Below are 19184 nucleotides of genomic sequence, written 5' to 3'. Positions count from 1 at the left end.
ACATCCTATCTTAAATATTACAACATCTAAGGAATTAAAGTAATCAAATCTTAAACTTATATAATTATGTTGGGAATGTCCTAAACTTGTAGTTCGTAAGTATTGTTAACTTATTCTATTTATCAATAAAAGTATTATTGAGTACTTTTTTTTTCAATAAATTGCTGTAAATATTGCATTCTATTATAAAAATCTAATAAACGAATCCACGACTATAATATGAATACTTTAACTTTATATGGTGACATAAAAGAGGATCAAGTTTTAGTATATAGTCAAAATGGTCTATAAGTATATGGATGAGATTGGGTACCTCATCCTGGTGACACTATTGGATGCGACTCATTTTGTATACTGATACAAATGATGTGATCCAAAATCATTCATGTGGAGATATGTGAATGGAGGCATCCTATGCAATGAGTTTGCATAAAACCGGGCCTCGAAATAGTCATTTTTCTTTATAACGACCGTTTGCTGTTAAAACTGACTATTTCAAATTCAATGACCTAGGGTAGCTTGATCTTAATCCTAAGCTAACTATAAACTTCTGTTTATTCAAGATTATCCTTTGATCTGCATAGGTGAGAGTAGTCTAATAGCACTACTCAGTAAGTCTCTCATTTTGGGGATAAGACCAGATAGATAGTTGGGGACATAGTTTTACAAGATGGAATTCACTTCTACTCAACTTAGGGTTAGCAGATAGATTGATCTCTTAAGTGCTTATTCCTAGTCTTAAACAATGGGGTCCCGCCCTCTCATGATTGAGAGGATCATGGTTTATAAGTTGAACTATAAACTAATTATTCAATGGAGGATTAGTGAGAGCTTAAGAAGCAAGATGTATTTACAGGGATAAAACGATAATTTTGACCTAGCTATAAATACGAACGACCTGTGAAAGAACGACTTACCGATTATGGTTAAAATAGACAGAAATATATCTACAGTGAGAAGAGTGCAACTATCGAGCTATAATGATGTGTTTTGGTAGTTAACGAATATTGACTAATTTAGTCTAAAGAGTTTAGTCAATTAATCTCAAATCGTTAGAGCTCATGATCTGTAGGTCTATAAAGTCCCTCTACTAGCTCGTAAATTAGATCTTGAATTAGTGAATTGAGCGGATTCGAAATGTTCAAAATCGAAATTAGAATATTGAATTTGAAGCGTTCAAATTCAATTTAGGGTTTGGTTAATTATATTAGATATAATTAATGAAATTGGAGTGTTCAAAGTATTTAAATAATGATCTAAATATTTGATGAGGTGAAATATAATATTTAGTATTCAATATTAAATTGAATTAATTGAATTAGTTTAATTAATTATCCAATTTAATCTAATTTTGAAATTAGTATTCAAAAATTGACAATTTGATTAATTAGAATTTTGGATTTTTTGAAATTTCAAAAATTATAAAACTTAATTTAGAATTTTATTTTTGAAATATCAAAACTAAAATTAATCCGATTTTATCAAATTAAATTGGATTTAAATTAAACAAGAAAAAGAAAAAGAAAAAGAAGAGAAAGTGAGAATATCCATAAATTGGATTTTCCCACTTAAGATTCCATTTCAGGCCACTTCAATTTCAAGCCATGTTGATTGATTTGCATGGTGTTCATCTATAAATTGAAGTATTGGACCTCAATTTGATGATCATGCAAGTATATAGATGCTAAAAATCTGGAAAAAAAAAAAAAGTTGTTGTTCTTCCTCTCCAAACCCTCCTCATTTTAAGTTCAAATCCTACTCAATTTAGTGTTTTCACCACACAATCTAAGCTAGAGATTAGTAGAGAAGGTCTCTTTGGTGGTCCATTGCTGATTTAAAGCCTTAATTCGTGGAAAATAACAGTGTTTTGAAGAGATTCATCAAAGGTATATGTTTCTTTGCATGTTTTAAAACTCAAATTAAATGTAATTAGAGTGTTTTTTTATTCTAATTTCTTCCGTTGCACGTTAGTTTATTCTATCAAATTAAAATCTCTACAATTATCCTAACAAAGTCTATAATATATATATATATATACAAATATATAAAAAGTCAGGGTTGGGTCAGAGTCGGGAAATTATATTCTCTGGCCGGCCCCGAATTACAAACAGGAAAAAAGAAATTTCCACTCCTTCCCCTATTCTCCGCCCCTTTTGGGACTTGTCTTCGCAGGGCCCCGATCTTATGGGTTTTTTGGACATCTCTAGTGACAAATCGAACTTAGGAACGAAATGGAAGAAGAGAAACTTAAAACTCAAAGGGTAAAATTTAACCACTTGAAACAGAGAGACTAAAATGAAGATTAAACTTGAAATTCAAAGTGTAAAAGTGTAATACTTAAAATTTATGGAAAAAAAAAAAAACTAAATCCAAATTCTCTAGACCAAAGGGTTTTTTCTTTTTTCTTTCAGAAAAGAGGAAAGAGAATAAAAGAAAACTATATTTGTCATAACCAAAGTCATGGCAACAAATTAAAAATAAAAAAGTTAAATTAGAAATAGAGGGCTGCATGTCCACTTGTCCACTGCATTTTTGTGACATTTCCACTATTTGAAAAAGACATCTGGCTACCCATTATTAATCTTTTATTACAATTTAAAACCATTTTAAATATGTACCACGTCATCGGTGACAGTATCAAAAAAATTTTGGGATTATTCTTTTTTGGAACTTCTAGTAATTTATGTCATATTTCATATTATTATTATTAGTATTATTATTATGTTGCATATATTTAGTATTTAGGACTGAGGAGTGCTATGTGATGTCCGCAAGAAGAATATTACAGTTTATTTTTTCATTTCAAATATATTTTATTTAATATATATATATATATATACACGATGAAGTCTCAATTGTCTGGATTTTAGTTGTTAATTTCAATATTAACTCCGTTAAATATATTAAGTAAAATTATAATTGAATATCCGCCAAAGGATGCAAAATACCATTAAAGTTTATATTTTGCGTAAAAAATACTTTTTCAACTTTTAAAAAATTAAAAAAATATCCTTAAATTTTCAAAACGAATTTAAAACTAACGACAATGGTATTTTTTAAACTCTTTTTTTTAGTTTAAATGTATCTTTAAAACTTTTATAAGTTTAAGGTTATTTTTGACACAAAGTACAAAATTTAAGTGTGTTTTTTTATAATTTAATCTTGAGTCTCCCCAACTCAATTATAATTGAAATGAAAGAAAATATTAAATTTGAGATAAAGGCTTTTACATTCCTAACAATTTGACTTTTTGTTTTTAGTTTTTAAAAACTATCAAGCATATAAACGCTAATTCCATCTCTAAATTTATTGGTTTATTATATGTTTTTTTACCTATTATTTAAAAAACAAGTCAAGTTTCAAAAACAAAAATGCTTTTAAAAAATTATTTTTGTTTTTTGAATTTGATTTAAAAAAATATGCAAACCATGGTAGAGAGAGAGAGAATACACTTAAGTTTTTAAAATGAAAAAAAATTAAGGCATGTTTGGTGATCATTTCATTTTTTGTTTTTAGTTTTTGAAAATCAAGCCTGTTTTCTTCTAAGTTCTTACAATAATTTGCATATTTCTTAAATATAATGATTGAATTTTTAGTTAAATTCCAAAAATAAAAGCAACTTTTTAAAAGTTACTTTTTTAATTTTCAAATTTTGGCTTGTTTTTTAAACCATTGGTAAATATAGATGACAAAAGAAAAATTTTGGAGGAATAAATGGTATCTATAGACTTAATTTTTAAACAAAAAATAAAAAATCAAATGATTATCAAACATGACATAAATGATTATTCCACCCAATATTACATTTTAAATATAAGTAGAAGAAAATTAGGTTCCTTTGAAAGTAATTATATAGAAAGAAGAGTCAACTAACAATTAATCACCAGCCATATTTGTATCTTTTTTTTCTGGTCAAAATTCAAGAAGTAAGAGATGACATGTATGTCTTGTGAACATAATACAAAATGTTAAAATATTATATCTTATATTAAAAAAAATTTAATGTTCAAATTCTCAAACTCCACCCCATTCATGCTCTACCGGTTGAATTCTAAAAAAGGGTTTGGCAAAGTCTTTAAGTTAATAAAATAGCTATCTTTCAAATTGTCCAAATTCAAATAAATATTTATGAAAGTTCAAAAACAAAATATGAAAGTTGAGGAAAAAAAAGGAAAAAAGGATGGGAGAAATGCTAAAACAGATTTATTATCATCAAAATTGCTTATTAATCATAAAATATTTATCCAAATCGTTATATTAAACACGAAAAGTTTATAAATAAAGAACGTATAAACGAAACGGGACCTGGATGAGATTCAAATCGGGATCTCAACTTTTTATAATTTTAGTAACAAAATATTTTCGGAGCAGAATCAAATTGGAAATTTATATTAAAAATAGAATCAAGACTAATCATAACATCTTAATTTAAATTTAAAGAAATGAGAAAAAGAAAAAGAAGAAAAGTTGAAATCTTCACCCATGGAAAGAAACCGAAAAGAAAATGTAATAAAATAAATGAGTCAAAAGCCACACGGCAGCGTTGAAATTGGGCCTAAGAAAAGGGCCTTTCCTTAGAGAACTCTGGGCCTCCGGCCCACAAGAAATTGGGAAAGTGAGTGATGATGAAGCTCTTCACAAACACGGAAATATTGCCTCCTTTACCTAAAATTATAGCGCACTTTTCAACAATCACCGATTCAGCAGCACGGACCATAGATTCATCACCTTAATACCACCGGCAGTTCCGGTTTCCTGTCTCCCTTTCCTTCGAATTTAAACCCCACGCTCCCCACTCTCACCCCATATTCACCACTCTCGCTCTCGAAGTTTCGGACCGATCTCTTAACTTTTTCATCAATCCAATGGGTAAAACTCCCCTGTTCTTCCTAATTTTCTTTCGACGATTGGATTTAACGAAAAAATATGTTATATGTTTGGTTTGGATCATACATCGTATTTGATATCGTGACTGATTGTGTGTTTTTTTTAATTTTTTTTGGTTGGGTTCTGCGTTGATTTGCAGCCAAGATCAAGATCGGAATTAATGGTATTATTACTTGTTTCCTCTATTCTTTTCTTTAGAGCTTGTTTGAAATGAGATGAGTTTCTAGTATAGATCTGATTGATATTGTGTCATGTTCTTGTGTTTGTTGTGGAAATGAAAAATCAGGATTCGGAAGAATCGGCAGGTTGGTTGCTAGAGTTGCTTTACAGAGAGACGACGTTGAACTTGTTGCCGTTAACGATCCTTTCATCACTACTGATTACATGGTATTGTTAGTTTCTTTTTGTCTTTTTGTTTCATGGATCGATCATGGGACGTAGTGACTTAGTTGTTATTTTGTGGATTTTGAATGGTTTCCTGTTTGTTTGGTGGAAATAGACCTACATGTTCAAGTACGACAGTGTCCACGGTCACTGGAAGCACAGCGAGGTGAAGGTGAAGGACTCTAAGACCCTTCTTTTCGGTGACAAGGCTGTCACTGTTTTTGGCGTCAGGTATCATGATTTGTTTCAATTTCCGAGGGCTATTTAATTCGAATGAGAGTATCTTTGCAATGGATTTAAAGTTGAATGTATCATATGATTTTAGAAATCCGGAGGAGATCCCATGGGGTGAGACCGGTGCGGAATACATTGTAGAGTCCACTGGTGTTTTCACAGACAAAGATAAAGCTGCTGCTCATTTGAAGGTTTGTTAATTCCTCTGTTATTTGTTTGTTAGAATTGTTTATTCAATTCTGATGGTTTTTCCAGATGTAGTCAACCCTGTAATTTCTTTATCAGATATTGTCGTTCAAAGATTGGTTTCTTTTGTTGCACTTCTATTATTGTTAATTTTAGAAACTTAGTTTTAGGATCTCTTCTAGTTTACGTTTTATCATTTTTTATACTTTATTGATGTTTCAACAGTGGCTTTTAAGATTTTGGGTTTAGCAATGCGATGATTATAAAAAATGCTTCAATATTAGCATAAATCAAGTGTATGTTTCCTTAGCTGATCTTTATCTTTAATTACTGATGCAGGGTGGTGCTAAGAAGGTTATCATCTCTGCCCCCAGCAAGGATGCCCCCATGTTTGTTGTAGGAGTCAACGAGAAGGAATACAAGCCGGAACTTAACGTTATTTCTAATGCTAGCTGCACCACCAACTGCCTTGCTCCTCTAGCAAAGGTTATTCTCTACTTGCACGCCTGTTTGTTCTCTTGTAATTCCTTGTTATTGATTGCCTTTCTTAAAGTTCTAACTTAATTTCTTACAAAAATTTGCAGGTTATCAATGACAGATTTGGCATTGTGGAGGGTCTGATGACCACTGTTCACGCAATCACTGGTGGGTCTTTGGATTATTTACACTATTTGTATCGAGAGGATCTGTCTTAAATACTCAGTTCTGGGTTTTTCTAAGTCCCGTACTCTTGTTTGCAGCCACACAAAAGACTGTTGATGGGCCATCCAGCAAAGACTGGAGAGGTGGAAGAGCTGCTTCATTTAACATCATTCCTAGCAGCACTGGAGCTGCCAAGGTATTGAATCTTACACTCTGATGCACGTCTTTTGAGCATTGTCTTGAATCTGATTGCTTTAGGCACAACTAAGGTCGTTCATTCCGTCTCTATATAGGCTGTTGGCAAAGTCCTCCCTGCATTGAATGGGAAATTGACTGGAATGTCTTTCCGTGTTCCTACCGTTGATGTCTCGGTCGTTGATCTTACAGTGAGGTTGGAAAAGAAGGCCTCTTATGAGGACATTAAGGCAGCCATCAAGTAAGGATAGTGTGCAGTTTCTACAATTACTTAAAATTGGGTTCTACCAGCTACAACTCGCCCTGTTTATTCAACCTCTTGGTGGGATATGACTGTGTGATTAAAAATCCCTTATTTGTTGTTCTTAGGGAAGAGTCTGAGGGAAAATTGAAGGGAGTTTTGGGGTACACTGAAGACGATGTCGTGTCCTCTGACTTTGTTGGTGACAGCAGGTTTGGCTTCACATCCTTAACTGTTACTGATTTCTTCTCTATAGCCATCTTTCTATTAGTTAAAAGAAACAATGATCAGTTGATGGTATGGCTTTGTTCCAATTCTTCTTCATTGATTATCTTATGTTAATTATGCAACTATTACAGGTCAAGCATCTTCGATGCCAAGGCCGGGATTGCATTGAATGATAACTTTGTGAAACTTGTCTCGTGGTATGACAACGAAGTAGGATACAGGTACATTTTTTAACCGGATCTTCCTCATTTCTAACATTCATCTTGTACTGTTGAGTTGATGAACTAACTCCAACTTGTTTATTTGTTTGTTTGGGTTATTTTTTGGGCAGTACTCGTGTCGTTGACTTGATTGTGCACATCGCATCTGTCCAGTAAGATGGACCTGATGATGAGAAGGGTTTAAGGTTCTACGGTTTCTTCTTGTTTGTTCCCAGTACTAGAGAGACTCAGCGATGAGCGAGACTATTTGAATAAAACAACGTTTTCAAGCCGCCGGTTATTTAAAGTTCTTGAGTCGTAATGTCTGGTTGTCTTTTTTGTTGAGACGATGTTGTGGGATTTCCCACCCCTTTAGTTTGTGTATTTGTAATGTTTTTGATGTGTAACAAAAACTCCCAACTTGAAATAGATTGGTTTTTCCAACCTTCCATCTCTCGGCTATTTTCCATCTCTAATAAATATCTCCAAAAGTTCGTTCTAAAGAGTTCCATGCCCCTTCATTCTTTCAAAAGTCATTGCCCGAATTAAAAGAAAATGTGTGGCCATGACTTAGAATGGTGTGTACAATTTCCATTTATTCTTCAGTTTTGGGTCTCAGTTTTATGAAAAGGATCCAGGGTATATGCTAATTCGAGACAGTGGGCTCAAAACAGAAGTAGACGTGTGAATGAAAATGGAACAAGTTAGGGACTCGAACCAATTTTAAACCAAATATCAATGTCATTTTCCATATCCTTCTGATTACTAGTAATTGCATATTTATATATAAAGAAACTATCATAAAATTGTGGAAAATATAGAACCACTACATCACCATCCCCGTCCCTACCAAAAATTCTGAATCAAAGCGCCTTACGAATTCAAAACATTACGCTAAACTACAACCATGCATTTGGCAGTGGACATCGACCCACCACTTTTAGCTTAATTATTTTGCTCACTTTTCAAGGCTCCCCATTTCTTTCAGCTACCTCTTAACGGACCATCATACATTCCCGTTCCGTTTCAGACCAGTTATCCCTTTCATTTGCCACCGACCGCCGTTCCCACTTTCTTGTCGCTTTCTTTCCTCTGGACTTTAAAACCCTTCTTCCATTCTCAGCCAGTAGTCATTTTGCAAACTATTCACTCCTCTCACCTTATCCCTCAACCTCCTTGTGAATCTCTCTCCAATGGGTATGATTTTGATTCTGCTTTTTGTTTACTTTCCTAAGTAATTTCTACTTTTTGGAGAACATTTCTGATTGTTCTTTCATTTGGTTGGATTCTCTCTCTGCGTTGTTTTGCAGCCAAGATCAAGATTGGAATCAACGGTATTAAATTCGATTTGCCCCTTTGGTTTAAACTGATTAGAATGTCCTAGATCTGATTAATCTTATGGACATGAAATTTCAGGATTTGGAAGGATTGGGAGGTTGGTAGCAAGGGTTGCTCTCCAGAGAAACGATGTTGAACTCGTTGCTGTTAACGACCCTTTTATCACCACTGATTACATGGTACTGTTCAAATTGTCTTTGTTCTTACAAACAATTGTTGGATTCTAAATAGTCTTTTGTTTGTTTGGTTGGTTGGAGTTAGACCTACATGTTTAAGTACGACAGTGTTCATGGCCAATGGAAGCATCAAGACGTGAAGGTTAAGGATTCTAAGACCCTTCTCTTTGGTGAGCAGGCTGTTACAGTTTTTGGTATCAGGTAATAATAAGATATCACTGTTTGTCCTGATCTGTTAGAAGATTTGAGAGTTTCCCTTTTGTATTTGAACTGATAATTGAATGTTGAATAAAATATATAACTTTAGGAATCCAGAGGAGATCCCATGGGGTGAGACAGGAGCTGAATATATTGTAGAGTCCACTGGTGTTTTCACAGACAAAGACAAGGCTGCTGCCCATTTGAAGGTTGGTTTCTCTTTATGCATGTGGGATTTTAATCAATTCCGTAAATTATTGTTTCATTGGTTAGCTTGACAGATATTTATATATTTAAATGGTTTATTATTTATTATGCTTTTGTCCATTGATATACAATAATCTAAATCTATATGTGAATGCACCTAGCCTACTATTGTTCGCTTCAAATATTTAGTTATATTTCTTTTCTTCAGGTTAATGAACAACTAGAATCGAATATTTTAGAGTTTAGGTGTGCTTTAAACATTTGTTTTAATTTAAAAGTTACTTTATTGATGGTACTATCCTTTTGATGTCTTAACCTTTTTATCTTTTGTCTACGGATTCAATTCGATTGAAAAATTAGCAAAAGTAATGATTTAGTTTCGTCTTGGGTTTTGGTGTTTTGGGCCCATATGGGCTTTGGGCCTGTGTAGTATTAGGCCATTTATTTACTGGTAGAATAAGTTTCCAGTCTTGGTAATTAGCCTAAAAATATGCTTCATTTGTACAATTCTTATCCAATTTAGGAATAAAATACAAAGACAGATTCTTGCTACATCAGTATTGCACTTGGTCGTCTTCATTATTTTTTTCCTTATTATTTTACATTCATTTGTCAATTTCTACTGTTTTAACATTTTAGATTCTATCAGTAAACAAAGTGTCTTACTCCAACATGCAATTACGTATATCGCATTCACTAGCTAATCTTTGATGATTTGAGGCAGGGTGGTGCAAAGAAGGTTATCATCTCAGCTCCCAGCAAGGATGCTCCCATGTTTGTTGTGGGAGTCAATGAGAAGGAATACAAACCAGATCTTGATGTTATATCTAATGCTAGCTGCACTACCAACTGTCTTGCTCCTCTTGCAAAGGTTAATTTCTACTTCCATGACTTGTAATTCATTCTTTTGGAAGATAAAACTTGATTATTTGTTGAACTACCTTAACATCTAAACCTAAAATATTTGCAGGTCATTCATGATAGATTTGGCATTGTTGAGGGTCTGATGACCACTGTTCACTCAATGACTGGTGGGTCTTCCGTATTTAGGCAAAATTAGATAATAGCTACTTGACTTAAGAGGTTTATCTGGTGTGTACTTATTTTGTTTGCTTTCTGCTAACTTCTTTCTTGCTTATAGCCACACAAAAGACTGTTGATGGACCATCTAGCAAAGACTGGAGAGGTGGAAGAGCTGCTTCATTCAACATCATCCCTAGTAGTACTGGAGCTGCTAAGGTTGTTGATGAGCCCTACATCTGACTGATATTTTGAATATTGTCTTTCTTAGCATATCCAACTCCGATCTTTGTGTTTGTTTAGGCTGTCGGAAAAGTTCTGCCCGCATTGAATGGAAAACTTACCGGTATGGCCTTCCGTGTTCCTACTGTTGATGTCTCCGTAGTTGACCTTACAGTGAGGTTGGAGAAGCCAGCATCGTATGATGATATTAAAGCTGCCATCAAGTAAGGATACAGTTGTCTTCTTCAATGAAATCCAGGCTCCCTGTTATTGAAATTTATGTTGGTTTGATGGTTTCTTTTCAATTTTTCAACTATGGTTTGCATGTGTTAAAGAAAACATTTAAATTTCTAGTCAAATTCTAAAAACAAAAATATGTTTTTAAAAACATTTTTTTCCTACAAAGCTTGGCTTGGTTTGAAAATAATATAGAAACTTTTGGGTTGAAGTAGTGTTTATAAGTTTAATTTTCAAAATTCTAACGTGTTATTACAACTTGATCTTTTTCGTTTCAAGAGAAATATTATCTTCATTTTGATTCATCCTCTCTTTTGGTTACTAGGGAGGAGTCTGAGGGAAAGTTGAAAGGAATTTTGGGTTACACCGAAGATGAGGTGGTGTCCACTGATTTTTTGGGTGACAACAGGTATGGTTTCTCATGGTTTTGTCATACTTATTTTTTGAACTTGTTTGGATTGACTTTTTAAGTGCAAAGAGGTCATAATTATCTCTAGTGCTTTACTTCACTCTTATTGTGTTTGAATCGTTCTATCAGATACTTTTACATCTAGGATCTTAAAGATCAAATGCATATTTGAGAGTGATTTTGAAATGGTTGAAACATCCGTGAGTTTCAAAATCACTCACACATCTTTTAATCGCGTAGAATCATTTTTTTTTAGTATAAATTGATTTTGAATGATTAAAAGCATGTTTTGTATAAATATGTCGAAAAAAGTGATTTTAACTATTTCAAAATCACTTCCAAACATGTCATAAATCTACGGTGATAAAGCTTTATAAGTTGGCAAATATAGCCTAAGCTAATTCGCTACATCCATTTACCCCCATTGAATGAATTAGATAGCTGGCTAATTTAATATACTTGGAGACTGGAGCCATGTTAGGTTTAATTATGAATTTACATGAACAAGATGTATTACGATTGTAGTTGTACGACTGACAACTTTATCCTTGACTCAAGGAGACAAGATTTGTTAAGGACTCAATCATTACATTATTAAAAACAAGTCTATTATTTCTAAGACATGTTGCTCTGCAACCATCCACCAGGTCAAGTATTTTCGACGCCAAGGCCGGGATCGCACTGAATGAAAACTACGTGAAGCTCGTCTCGTGGTACGACAATGAGTTAGGCTACAGGTAACGATGAAGCCTTTGCATTTCCATATTAATCATGTTGGGGTTCCATTTCTGATCCCATTTTCTTTTGATTGTTTTGTTTTGCAGTACTCGTGTTATTGACTTGATTGTTCACGTCGCTTCTGTCCATTAAGGGAAAGATGCAATGGGCTTCCATTCAATTGCCCGTTAGTTTTCTTTCTTCAGCAGTGTTCCGAGGCTCCATCGATGAGTGAGTTGAGAAATTATAATAATAAAAAAAGAGTTTTCAAAGGCTTCTCTTTACTCTTTTGAACTTCTTCCCATTTTATGAAAAGCTCTGTTGCTTTTCAAATGTGACACTTCAATTTTCCCAGCATGTTCTGTTCTTCTTCCTCGGTGAAGATATCTCATGTTTTCTGTGATATTTCTACTTGTTGATGTATTCGTTAATTCGAGTTATGGAATTTTTTTTTTTAAATTTGGATTATTATTGATGATTGATATTTTCTACGATGTTTGTTTCATTGCATTTTAATGTCCATGGAAATTGGTTGTTACGTTGGATTTTTCGATCCACACATATATTTTTAATAACTATAGGCGAAACGATAACAAATACTCTTGAATTTTCTTCTTTTGTTTCTAAATTACCATTGCAATATTAGTCTCAACTCTCATTCAAATTACTTTGGAATATAATATCATTTTAAAATTTTGAAGAGAAATCTAGAAGTTGTGTGGTGAAGACCCGACAACTTTTGAAAGGACGTTCAAATGTTATTATGTTCTATATTATTTCTTAGAGAAGTGTTTTTACACAAGTTATAGTTATTATCAATTGATTGAAAGCGATCTCAATATTTTTTACGGTTTAAGATGAAAGAAATTAAAGGGTAATTAATAGACAAATCAAGACTGGATTTGTCCAATATTACTTGATGAATAAAATACTAATTGATACATACTAATTTAACATATCAAGCAGTTTTTAAATTCAAACACATATAAATCATGATTGCAAAAATTGGAAATATATTTTTCTCTAAATTTACATCACCAATTCGCCATTTATAAGGTTCAATATCATAATAACTTAATAAAAAATAATGTTTGAAGTTACAATTTTAAGGGTTGATATGAATGAGTTCAATTTAACACTACGTATAAAAAATGATGTTAGGACAGTGATAGGGACAGATTGTGTGCATATCAATTTAACACTATATAAAAGTTGATGTTAGGATAATGATAGGGACAGATTGTGTGGTTTAATTTAAATGAAACGATCATGAACTTTGCTTGGTCCTAATTAATCTATAATAATTTTATGAGATTCGAGGTTCAATTCTTGATATTCTCACATTAGATAGGAATCAATTGAACTATATAATTTGAATATAAACTATCAAAACTAGAAGGAACCGAATTTTAAGAATCAAAATAAACTTAAACTCAAACTTTGAGGGAAAAAATGTAATTTACCATTTTCTAACTAAAAAATACAAAAATTTTCTCATTAAATTTTCTCCAATGTTGAAAAAAAGAAAGAAAGACAGAGAATTTAAGTCTGGAATTTAATTTTGGTTTTCAAGAGAAGAGAGATAAAATTTAGGGTAGAAATTGTTTTGGGGAAGTTTAGGGTAAAATCCACCTGTTACCTTTTTATTGCATTCATGCGCCACCGTGGACCATACGACATGGTACAACTACCACATTTAAATTCCAATAATAATAATAATAATAAAATTGCTCCAAAAATAATAATAATAATAGTAATTCAAAATTCATATAATTTCGATCTCTCCGCCAAATCACGTTACTGTACTTAGCTCCTCTTTCTCTCTCTCTCAGAGACCTCCAATGGAATTTTCTTTGACTGCTTAAAATGGCAGTGTTTCAAATTTCAAAATCTTCAACTGTGTTTGTTTGATTTTCAATTTGAAATGGCGTCCTCTGCTTTCAAATCCACGACGAAACGGACGCCGATCGGAGCATCGGTGCCTTCAAATGATGACTCCGCTTCCACCAATCGGAGTTCGATTCACCGCCGCTCTCGTAGTCTCAGCCGATTTTCCCACCCTCTACCGTCGTCTCCCATCGACAAGGGCTTTGGTGAGGCTTCAGCTCCCCGCGGTAGGTTTGTCAACACTTCGAGAGGCTCGGGGTTCCCTGAAATCAGTCTCGATGACTTGGCGGTCGAATTCTTTGGTTCTGGTGATCGAGGGCGGTCCGCTGCGAGAAGCTTCGAGTCGAGTGGTGCTACGAATGCTGCCGTGGCTTCTAATAGACGAGGGAGGTCGGTTTCGAGACACGGTAGCGCTAAAACTAATGGCGGTGGTAGCGAGGGCAAAGGACGAGCTGGTTCTGGTGTTTCTGTGGGGAAAGTGGTTCCGGAAAGTAATTCGAGAAGAAGACGCTCTCTCTCGGTGGTTCGCTACCAGATTAGTGATTCCGAGGTGAATAATCCATTCCATTTTATCCGGTTCGGTTTTGGTTTGAATACTTTCCTACTTGGCTATTGCATGGATATGAATTCAATTTTGAGGATCGGAAGAAGAATTGAACTTTTATTCTTATAAAAGGTTCAGATTGGACAATTCTTAATTTATTATTATAAGTGATTTTTAACGGAAAGTGGAAAAGGTGTCCAATGTATATACTGTGAATGCTTAAGTTCTAATTATGTAGAAATGGTAAGCTTACGAGCTACATGCGGATACTGTTGTATTATTGCACGTATATCTGTGTGAGTTTCCCTTTTGTAAAGAATTAATGGCTTAACAATAGCTTATAAGAAGGACATATTTGTTATCTAAGAATAAATGCCTAAAGCAGTTCTAATTTTCCTTTGAGGAAAAATATTGTATTCATAGAAAAAATGGAGACTGAGATCCAGTGTTTGCTGCTTTTGCTTCGTCTTCATGTTTTAAATTTCTTATTTCCATGTGGATTCAAGTTGGTGCTATTGCAATTAGATGTTGATTACGTTGTATTTTGATGGATATAGTGGGAAATTTTGTACTAACCCCATGAAAATGTTCCATTGCAACACAGAGTGATCTTGATCGATCGCAGAGTTCTGGAACTCGTGTCAAAGAAATGAGCTTTGGTATTGGAAATAAGCAGAAGCCAATATCCCATAAAGCTGATGATTCAAACCGTAGACCAACGTTGCGAAGATCTCTTAGCCAGAATGATTTTAAGTGCCATGATGGCTATTCAGTAAGCTCTTCCCCCTTTTAATTACCGTCTATTGTATTCACTCACAGCAGGGGACGGGGAGGAGGGTTTGTATTATGTGGTTTTCACCCTTTTATGACCACTTCCTTTTACAGAGCCATTCTTCAGTTCTAACTGATGATGAAGGCAAGGATGCTTACTTCGGTAATAGTGTAATGGAGAAGACTATTCGATCAATTTATGCAAGAAAGGTCCATCACTCTCCAATATACGAAAGTTGCAAACACAAAATTTGAGACTTTATCCATGACATATCTGGGTTTACGTCATATTTTTCAGGCAAAGCAGGCCAACGGGGGTGTTGTTGACAATGGCTTGTATGAAGCAATGCGGAAAGAACTCAGACATGCTGTGGAAGAGATAAGGGTGGAACTTGAGCAGGTGTGTGAGATCCTTCTCATTGGTTCAAGTTCTACTCTCCAGTAGTAAATAACTTTTATTTTGGACCAACTTATCTTAGTTGTTTATCTAAACTTCATCACGAATCTTTGGATAATACAGGAAATGGTGAACAGAAATTCGTCTGTTGAAACTTTCAGTGATGACTTGCATTCCAGTGATTCTGGTGTTCGTCAGCATACATCTCCATTTACAAGAAACTATTCAACAAAACAAGAACAAGTAAGGACACATATTTTTTTCTTGTGATTCATCTTTGATGTTTTCTATAATTAAACTAGTATCAGATCTGCCCTGACATCAGCTGGAAATTTCTATTGTGAGTTATGGTCTTTTGGATGTTCATCTACTTTAGCTTCTCTTCCACTTATCAGTATCTTTTCTTCTCTGGCATTCTATTATAAGATCTTATATCCTAAGTAAATTATTCTATGTTCTGGTGGTTACCAAAAATCTATGTCTACAATGACAGTCAGAGAAGCGTAGAGAGTCATTGGGTAAGATGGTGATGGAGGAGCAACGTGGTCAAGAACTTCCAAAGATGGTTAAAAATTTGCCTCCTGATATGAAAAATGTTGCAGAAAACTCCTCACGAACCAGAAAGGTGATTGATTCTTGTTTACACTTTGACAGAATACTGAGGCAAGATATCTTAAATGACTGTTCTCATCTAGGAACACGGACACTCTGAAATTAGTTTTGATGCACTTTCGTGACAAATGTCCAAAACATCTAAGCAAATGGCAATCTCTTTCCATTTCAATCAAGGGTGAAAAATGCCAAGGATAAAACTAAGACAGATGGACCCAAACTTAGGACTCTTACCGCATTGTTTTACAATTTTAATTGTAGTTAAGATTAATTGGGCTATTCAGCTACGTCCACCTGGAACTCGAACCCAGTCCTTCTAATTAAGAACATTCAATCTCCTACATCACCTACTTCCTCCTTAAACTGGAACCTTGCCCCACCACCAAATAACATTTAACCTCCTGAAAGTGAAACAATTCAGAATCTCTCTCTTTTGTCTAATATTTATGATTATTTCTGTTTCTATCTCTCAGAGGAGTAACGATAGAAGTAGGATGTCTAAACGATTGAGTGAGGAGGCAGAAAAATACATTGAGGACTTCATTTCCAATGTCGAAGATACAGATATTTCATCTCTTGATGGCGACAGGAGCGACACCAGTTCATCTTTAGGGGGAAAAGCAAAACCAAATTTCAAAATTTCGGCAGCCAGCAGATGTGTTCCTCCTGGAATGGATGGTGTCCTACTTCCATGGTTGCAGTGGGAAACCAGTAATGATGCTACTCCTTATCCTCGAAAGAATATGTTCGAACCTCCTACAACTCCGCAAACTTTTCCATGGGATGTAAATCAGGTAAAATCTAATTCTTAAGGCATCTAAAGACTAATACGCTTTGTATTGATATTTTATGTGAGCCAATCCGAGTGTAGCTCACCTGGTTAAGACATATATCTTTGACTAAGAGGTTGGAGGTTCAAATCTCCATTTCCATGTGTCGTTGGACTAAAAAAAATTGATAGTTTCTGTCAAGCCATTTTTTATTCATAAGAGCCTAAGAAGCACAGATATAATGACATGCCATTTTTTAAGAATCTGGGACACGGACACGGTAAGGACACATTTATTAAAATATACATTTTTGAAACTACATATCATTTATATATCAGAAGATAACTAAAAGTAAATGGCTTGATGCATTTATATGCTGAATAAAATAATTTGATGTATTTCATATTCAAAATTTATCAATATTGTCATTTGCGTCTTTTAGTCCACTTGATAAGTGTTTTATGCATGTCTAACACATCTATTGTACTAACAAGTGTTCAATACGTGTCTAACAAGTGTTGGTGTGTCTAAGTATCCAACACGGACATGCTAGACAAATCAAATTGTCCGTTCTTAAGAACCCAGTAAAGTTAGGATATTAATTATTCAGATTCTTTACCTCCAACCTTTAGAAGTTGGGATTTTTGTCTTAGGATACAAGCAATACACAAGATATATGTAACCATTCTGGTAGCAGCCAAGGAAGTTGGAGCCCTGGAGTTACCATTGGCATTTCTCGGAAAGTTGTTGAAGATATAGGAAGTAGATTCAAGAAACTTGGTAATTATCAGAATCAGTCCTTGGAATCAAGAGAATCTCGGTTCGACATAGACGAATATTTAAAGCGTCCAAGCAATGAAAATTTTCTCCTAGAAAGATGGAAGCAGCAGCACAAAATCAACTGCAGTGGTCTCTTGCTTTGTAATCGTGTATTTTTATAGGTTTTTTTTCTCTTTCTCACATAAGATTGTTTTGGTGACAATATGTGAGGTGGAGGATCGAACCTCTAACCTCGAGATTGATAGTACAAGCTTTACGCTAGCTGATCATGCTCATTTTGGTTCTTTCTCTCTCTCTAGTCTTGACCAATTGTAAATTAGAGTTCTATCTGGGTAAATTATAAAAATAGAGTCCTATAAGGATTTTCTTGTTGATGTTAATGACTCTTTTAGGCTGAAGTAGGCTTAGTTTAGATTTAAAAAGAAAAGAAAAAGAAACCTGTGACTTTTGGAGGCTGTTTATATTTAATATTCTTTCAATAATATTTGTTTTCTCCAATTATTTATGTATTGTTTATAATTTTATATAGGGACAATTAAAATCAACTAACTTAGAGTGAGTTTTGGATGTCTTGAAGCAATTTGAACATTTATATTTAATGTAGACATTTGTCTTGTTAGGTGTTCTTAATTTGTACTTTTAGAAAATTCTAAACTACCTTTAATTATCAAAAAATTAAAAAGATAGTTTTAATAGTTTAAAAACAGTATTTAAAATTTTACCAAATATTCGTAGTTTGTTGTTTTTGTTCTTTTAATAAAAAATTTAAATTAGTACTCCACATAAATTTTAGTGGTTTCTATCAAATTTGAGCAATTCTTTGACCTTATATTTTTTCTGTTTATTTAGAAAGAATTGTGTGATAACTTTTTTAACTAAATTAGATTGGTTTGGTTCTCACTTTTATTATCCAAGTTGGATTTGATTCAGTTTGATTCTTGATTATCCAAATTGACCCATAAAATGAGTTAGGGTTTCTCATTTTCTAATCAAACTTTCCCTCCATTGCAGTAGTTAATCTCTTCTAAGGTGACAATGCATCAATTCCTTACACAAACAACAACTCGGGCGAATCATCGATTTCACACAATTTTTTGGCTCTTTGACAAAATTATATCCTTAAACTTTAGGAGGTAATTGGGCCGGGTTGGGTCGATATTCTTTTTCCAAAATTGACCCAACTCGACCCATTTTCACCTCTACTACTTTATTGAGATTTTGGGAGAAAAAATAGTTCTATTTAAATGATTTTTAATTGTAATTGGAACAAAGTAAAAATAGCTATATATAACTAACAAAAAGTCTAAATTGAATAAGATAGGTAAGTTCAAAGATAAGATTGCACAATTATTAGTTTGAGATTTTAATTGATATAACTTCCAAAACTTAAGGATATAATTTGAGCTTTTCCTTTAATAAATTTATATTTATATTTATATAACATTTCCTTAAGAAAATAATGTATTATCATTGATTAAAAATATTTCTAACTTATAATAGTACTTTATTTTATAATTTTTTAGATAGATATTTATTTATTGAAAAGAAAACCCAAAGTGCCACAACATCACTCAATTGTGAGTTATTTGTTTATTGATTGGTTATATTCAAATGAGAAAAAAAAGATATGGAATTTGGACCTAAGATCTCATATCAAAAGCTTATGCTATAAAATTAAAGATAAACTCAAAATTTATTTCAA

The 19184-nt window shown here is 33.5% G+C and overlaps 3 protein-coding genes across 4 annotated transcripts; all 3 read left to right on the top strand.

The window, feature by feature from the left end:
- The first annotated feature begins 4733 nt into the window (after positions 1 to 4733).
- On the top strand, positions 4734 to 7641 carry LOC120082653 (glyceraldehyde-3-phosphate dehydrogenase, cytosolic). Its single transcript, XM_039037909.1, has 12 exons — positions 4734 to 4869; positions 5027 to 5050; positions 5174 to 5274; positions 5387 to 5502; positions 5597 to 5696; positions 6031 to 6177; positions 6276 to 6336; positions 6432 to 6529; positions 6627 to 6769; positions 6898 to 6981; positions 7129 to 7218; positions 7329 to 7641. The coding sequence occupies exons 1-12, from the start codon at positions 4866 to 4868 to the stop codon at positions 7372 to 7374; spliced, it is 1014 nt and encodes a 337-aa protein (XP_038893837.1). The 5' UTR covers positions 4734 to 4865; the 3' UTR covers positions 7375 to 7641.
- A 154-nt stretch (positions 7642 to 7795) lies between these two features.
- Positions 7796 to 12212, top strand: LOC120082654 (glyceraldehyde-3-phosphate dehydrogenase 2, cytosolic-like). Its single transcript, XM_039037910.1, has 12 exons — positions 7796 to 8394; positions 8508 to 8531; positions 8614 to 8714; positions 8797 to 8912; positions 9019 to 9118; positions 9841 to 9987; positions 10087 to 10147; positions 10258 to 10355; positions 10440 to 10582; positions 10921 to 11004; positions 11652 to 11741; positions 11829 to 12212. Exons 1-12 carry the CDS (start codon positions 8391 to 8393, stop codon positions 11872 to 11874), a joined length of 1014 nt encoding a protein of 337 aa, XP_038893838.1. The 5' UTR covers positions 7796 to 8390; the 3' UTR covers positions 11875 to 12212.
- A 999-nt stretch (positions 12213 to 13211) lies between these two features.
- Positions 13212 to 17880, top strand: LOC120082652. Of its 2 annotated transcripts, none has more exons than XM_039037908.1 (8): positions 13212 to 14158; positions 14757 to 14924; positions 15038 to 15133; positions 15222 to 15323; positions 15444 to 15563; positions 15814 to 15945; positions 16406 to 16726; positions 17335 to 17498. In XM_039037908.1, the coding sequence occupies exons 1-8, from the start codon at positions 13646 to 13648 to the stop codon at positions 17353 to 17355; spliced, it is 1473 nt and encodes a 490-aa protein (XP_038893836.1). In that variant the 5' UTR covers positions 13212 to 13645; the 3' UTR covers positions 17356 to 17498. The 2 variants fall into 2 exon arrangements, with proteins under 2 accessions (XP_038893836.1, XP_038893835.1); XM_039037907.1 differs by having other exon boundaries at positions 13220 to 14158; positions 17356 to 17880.
- The last annotated feature ends 1304 nt before the right edge of the window (positions 17881 to 19184 follow it).

The sequence above is a fragment of the Benincasa hispida genome, chromosome 8 (assembly GCF_009727055.1).
Source record: "Benincasa hispida cultivar B227 chromosome 8, ASM972705v1, whole genome shotgun sequence".
Taxonomy (NCBI): domain Eukaryota; kingdom Viridiplantae; phylum Streptophyta; class Magnoliopsida; order Cucurbitales; family Cucurbitaceae; genus Benincasa; species Benincasa hispida.
This window is presented reverse-complemented; position numbering and strand designations above follow the sequence as displayed.

Coding starts and splice junctions, on each gene's coding strand:
- LOC120082653 (XM_039037909.1), top strand. Junction 5,697..6,030: donor AAGCTGCTGCTCATTTGAAG/GTTTGTTAATTC, acceptor TTACTGATGCAG/GGTGGTGCTAAGAAGGTTAT. Junction 6,178..6,275: donor GCCTTGCTCCTCTAGCAAAG/GTTATTCTCTAC, acceptor AAAAATTTGCAG/GTTATCAATGACAGATTTGG.
- LOC120082654 (XM_039037910.1), top strand. Junction 8,715..8,796: donor TTATCACCACTGATTACATG/GTACTGTTCAAA, acceptor GGTTGGAGTTAG/ACCTACATGTTTAAGTACGA. Junction 9,988..10,086: donor GTCTTGCTCCTCTTGCAAAG/GTTAATTTCTAC, acceptor AAATATTTGCAG/GTCATTCATGATAGATTTGG.
- LOC120082652 (XM_039037907.1), top strand. CDS start 13,646: ATGGCGTCCTCTGCTTTCAAATCCACGACGAAACGGACGCCGATCGGA. Junction 14,159..14,756: donor ACCAGATTAGTGATTCCGAG/GTGAATAATCCA, acceptor ATTGCAACACAG/AGTGATCTTGATCGATCGCA. Junction 16,727..17,355: donor TTCCATGGGATGTAAATCAG/GTAAAATCTAAT, acceptor TTTTTGTCTTAG/GATACAAGCAATACACAAGA.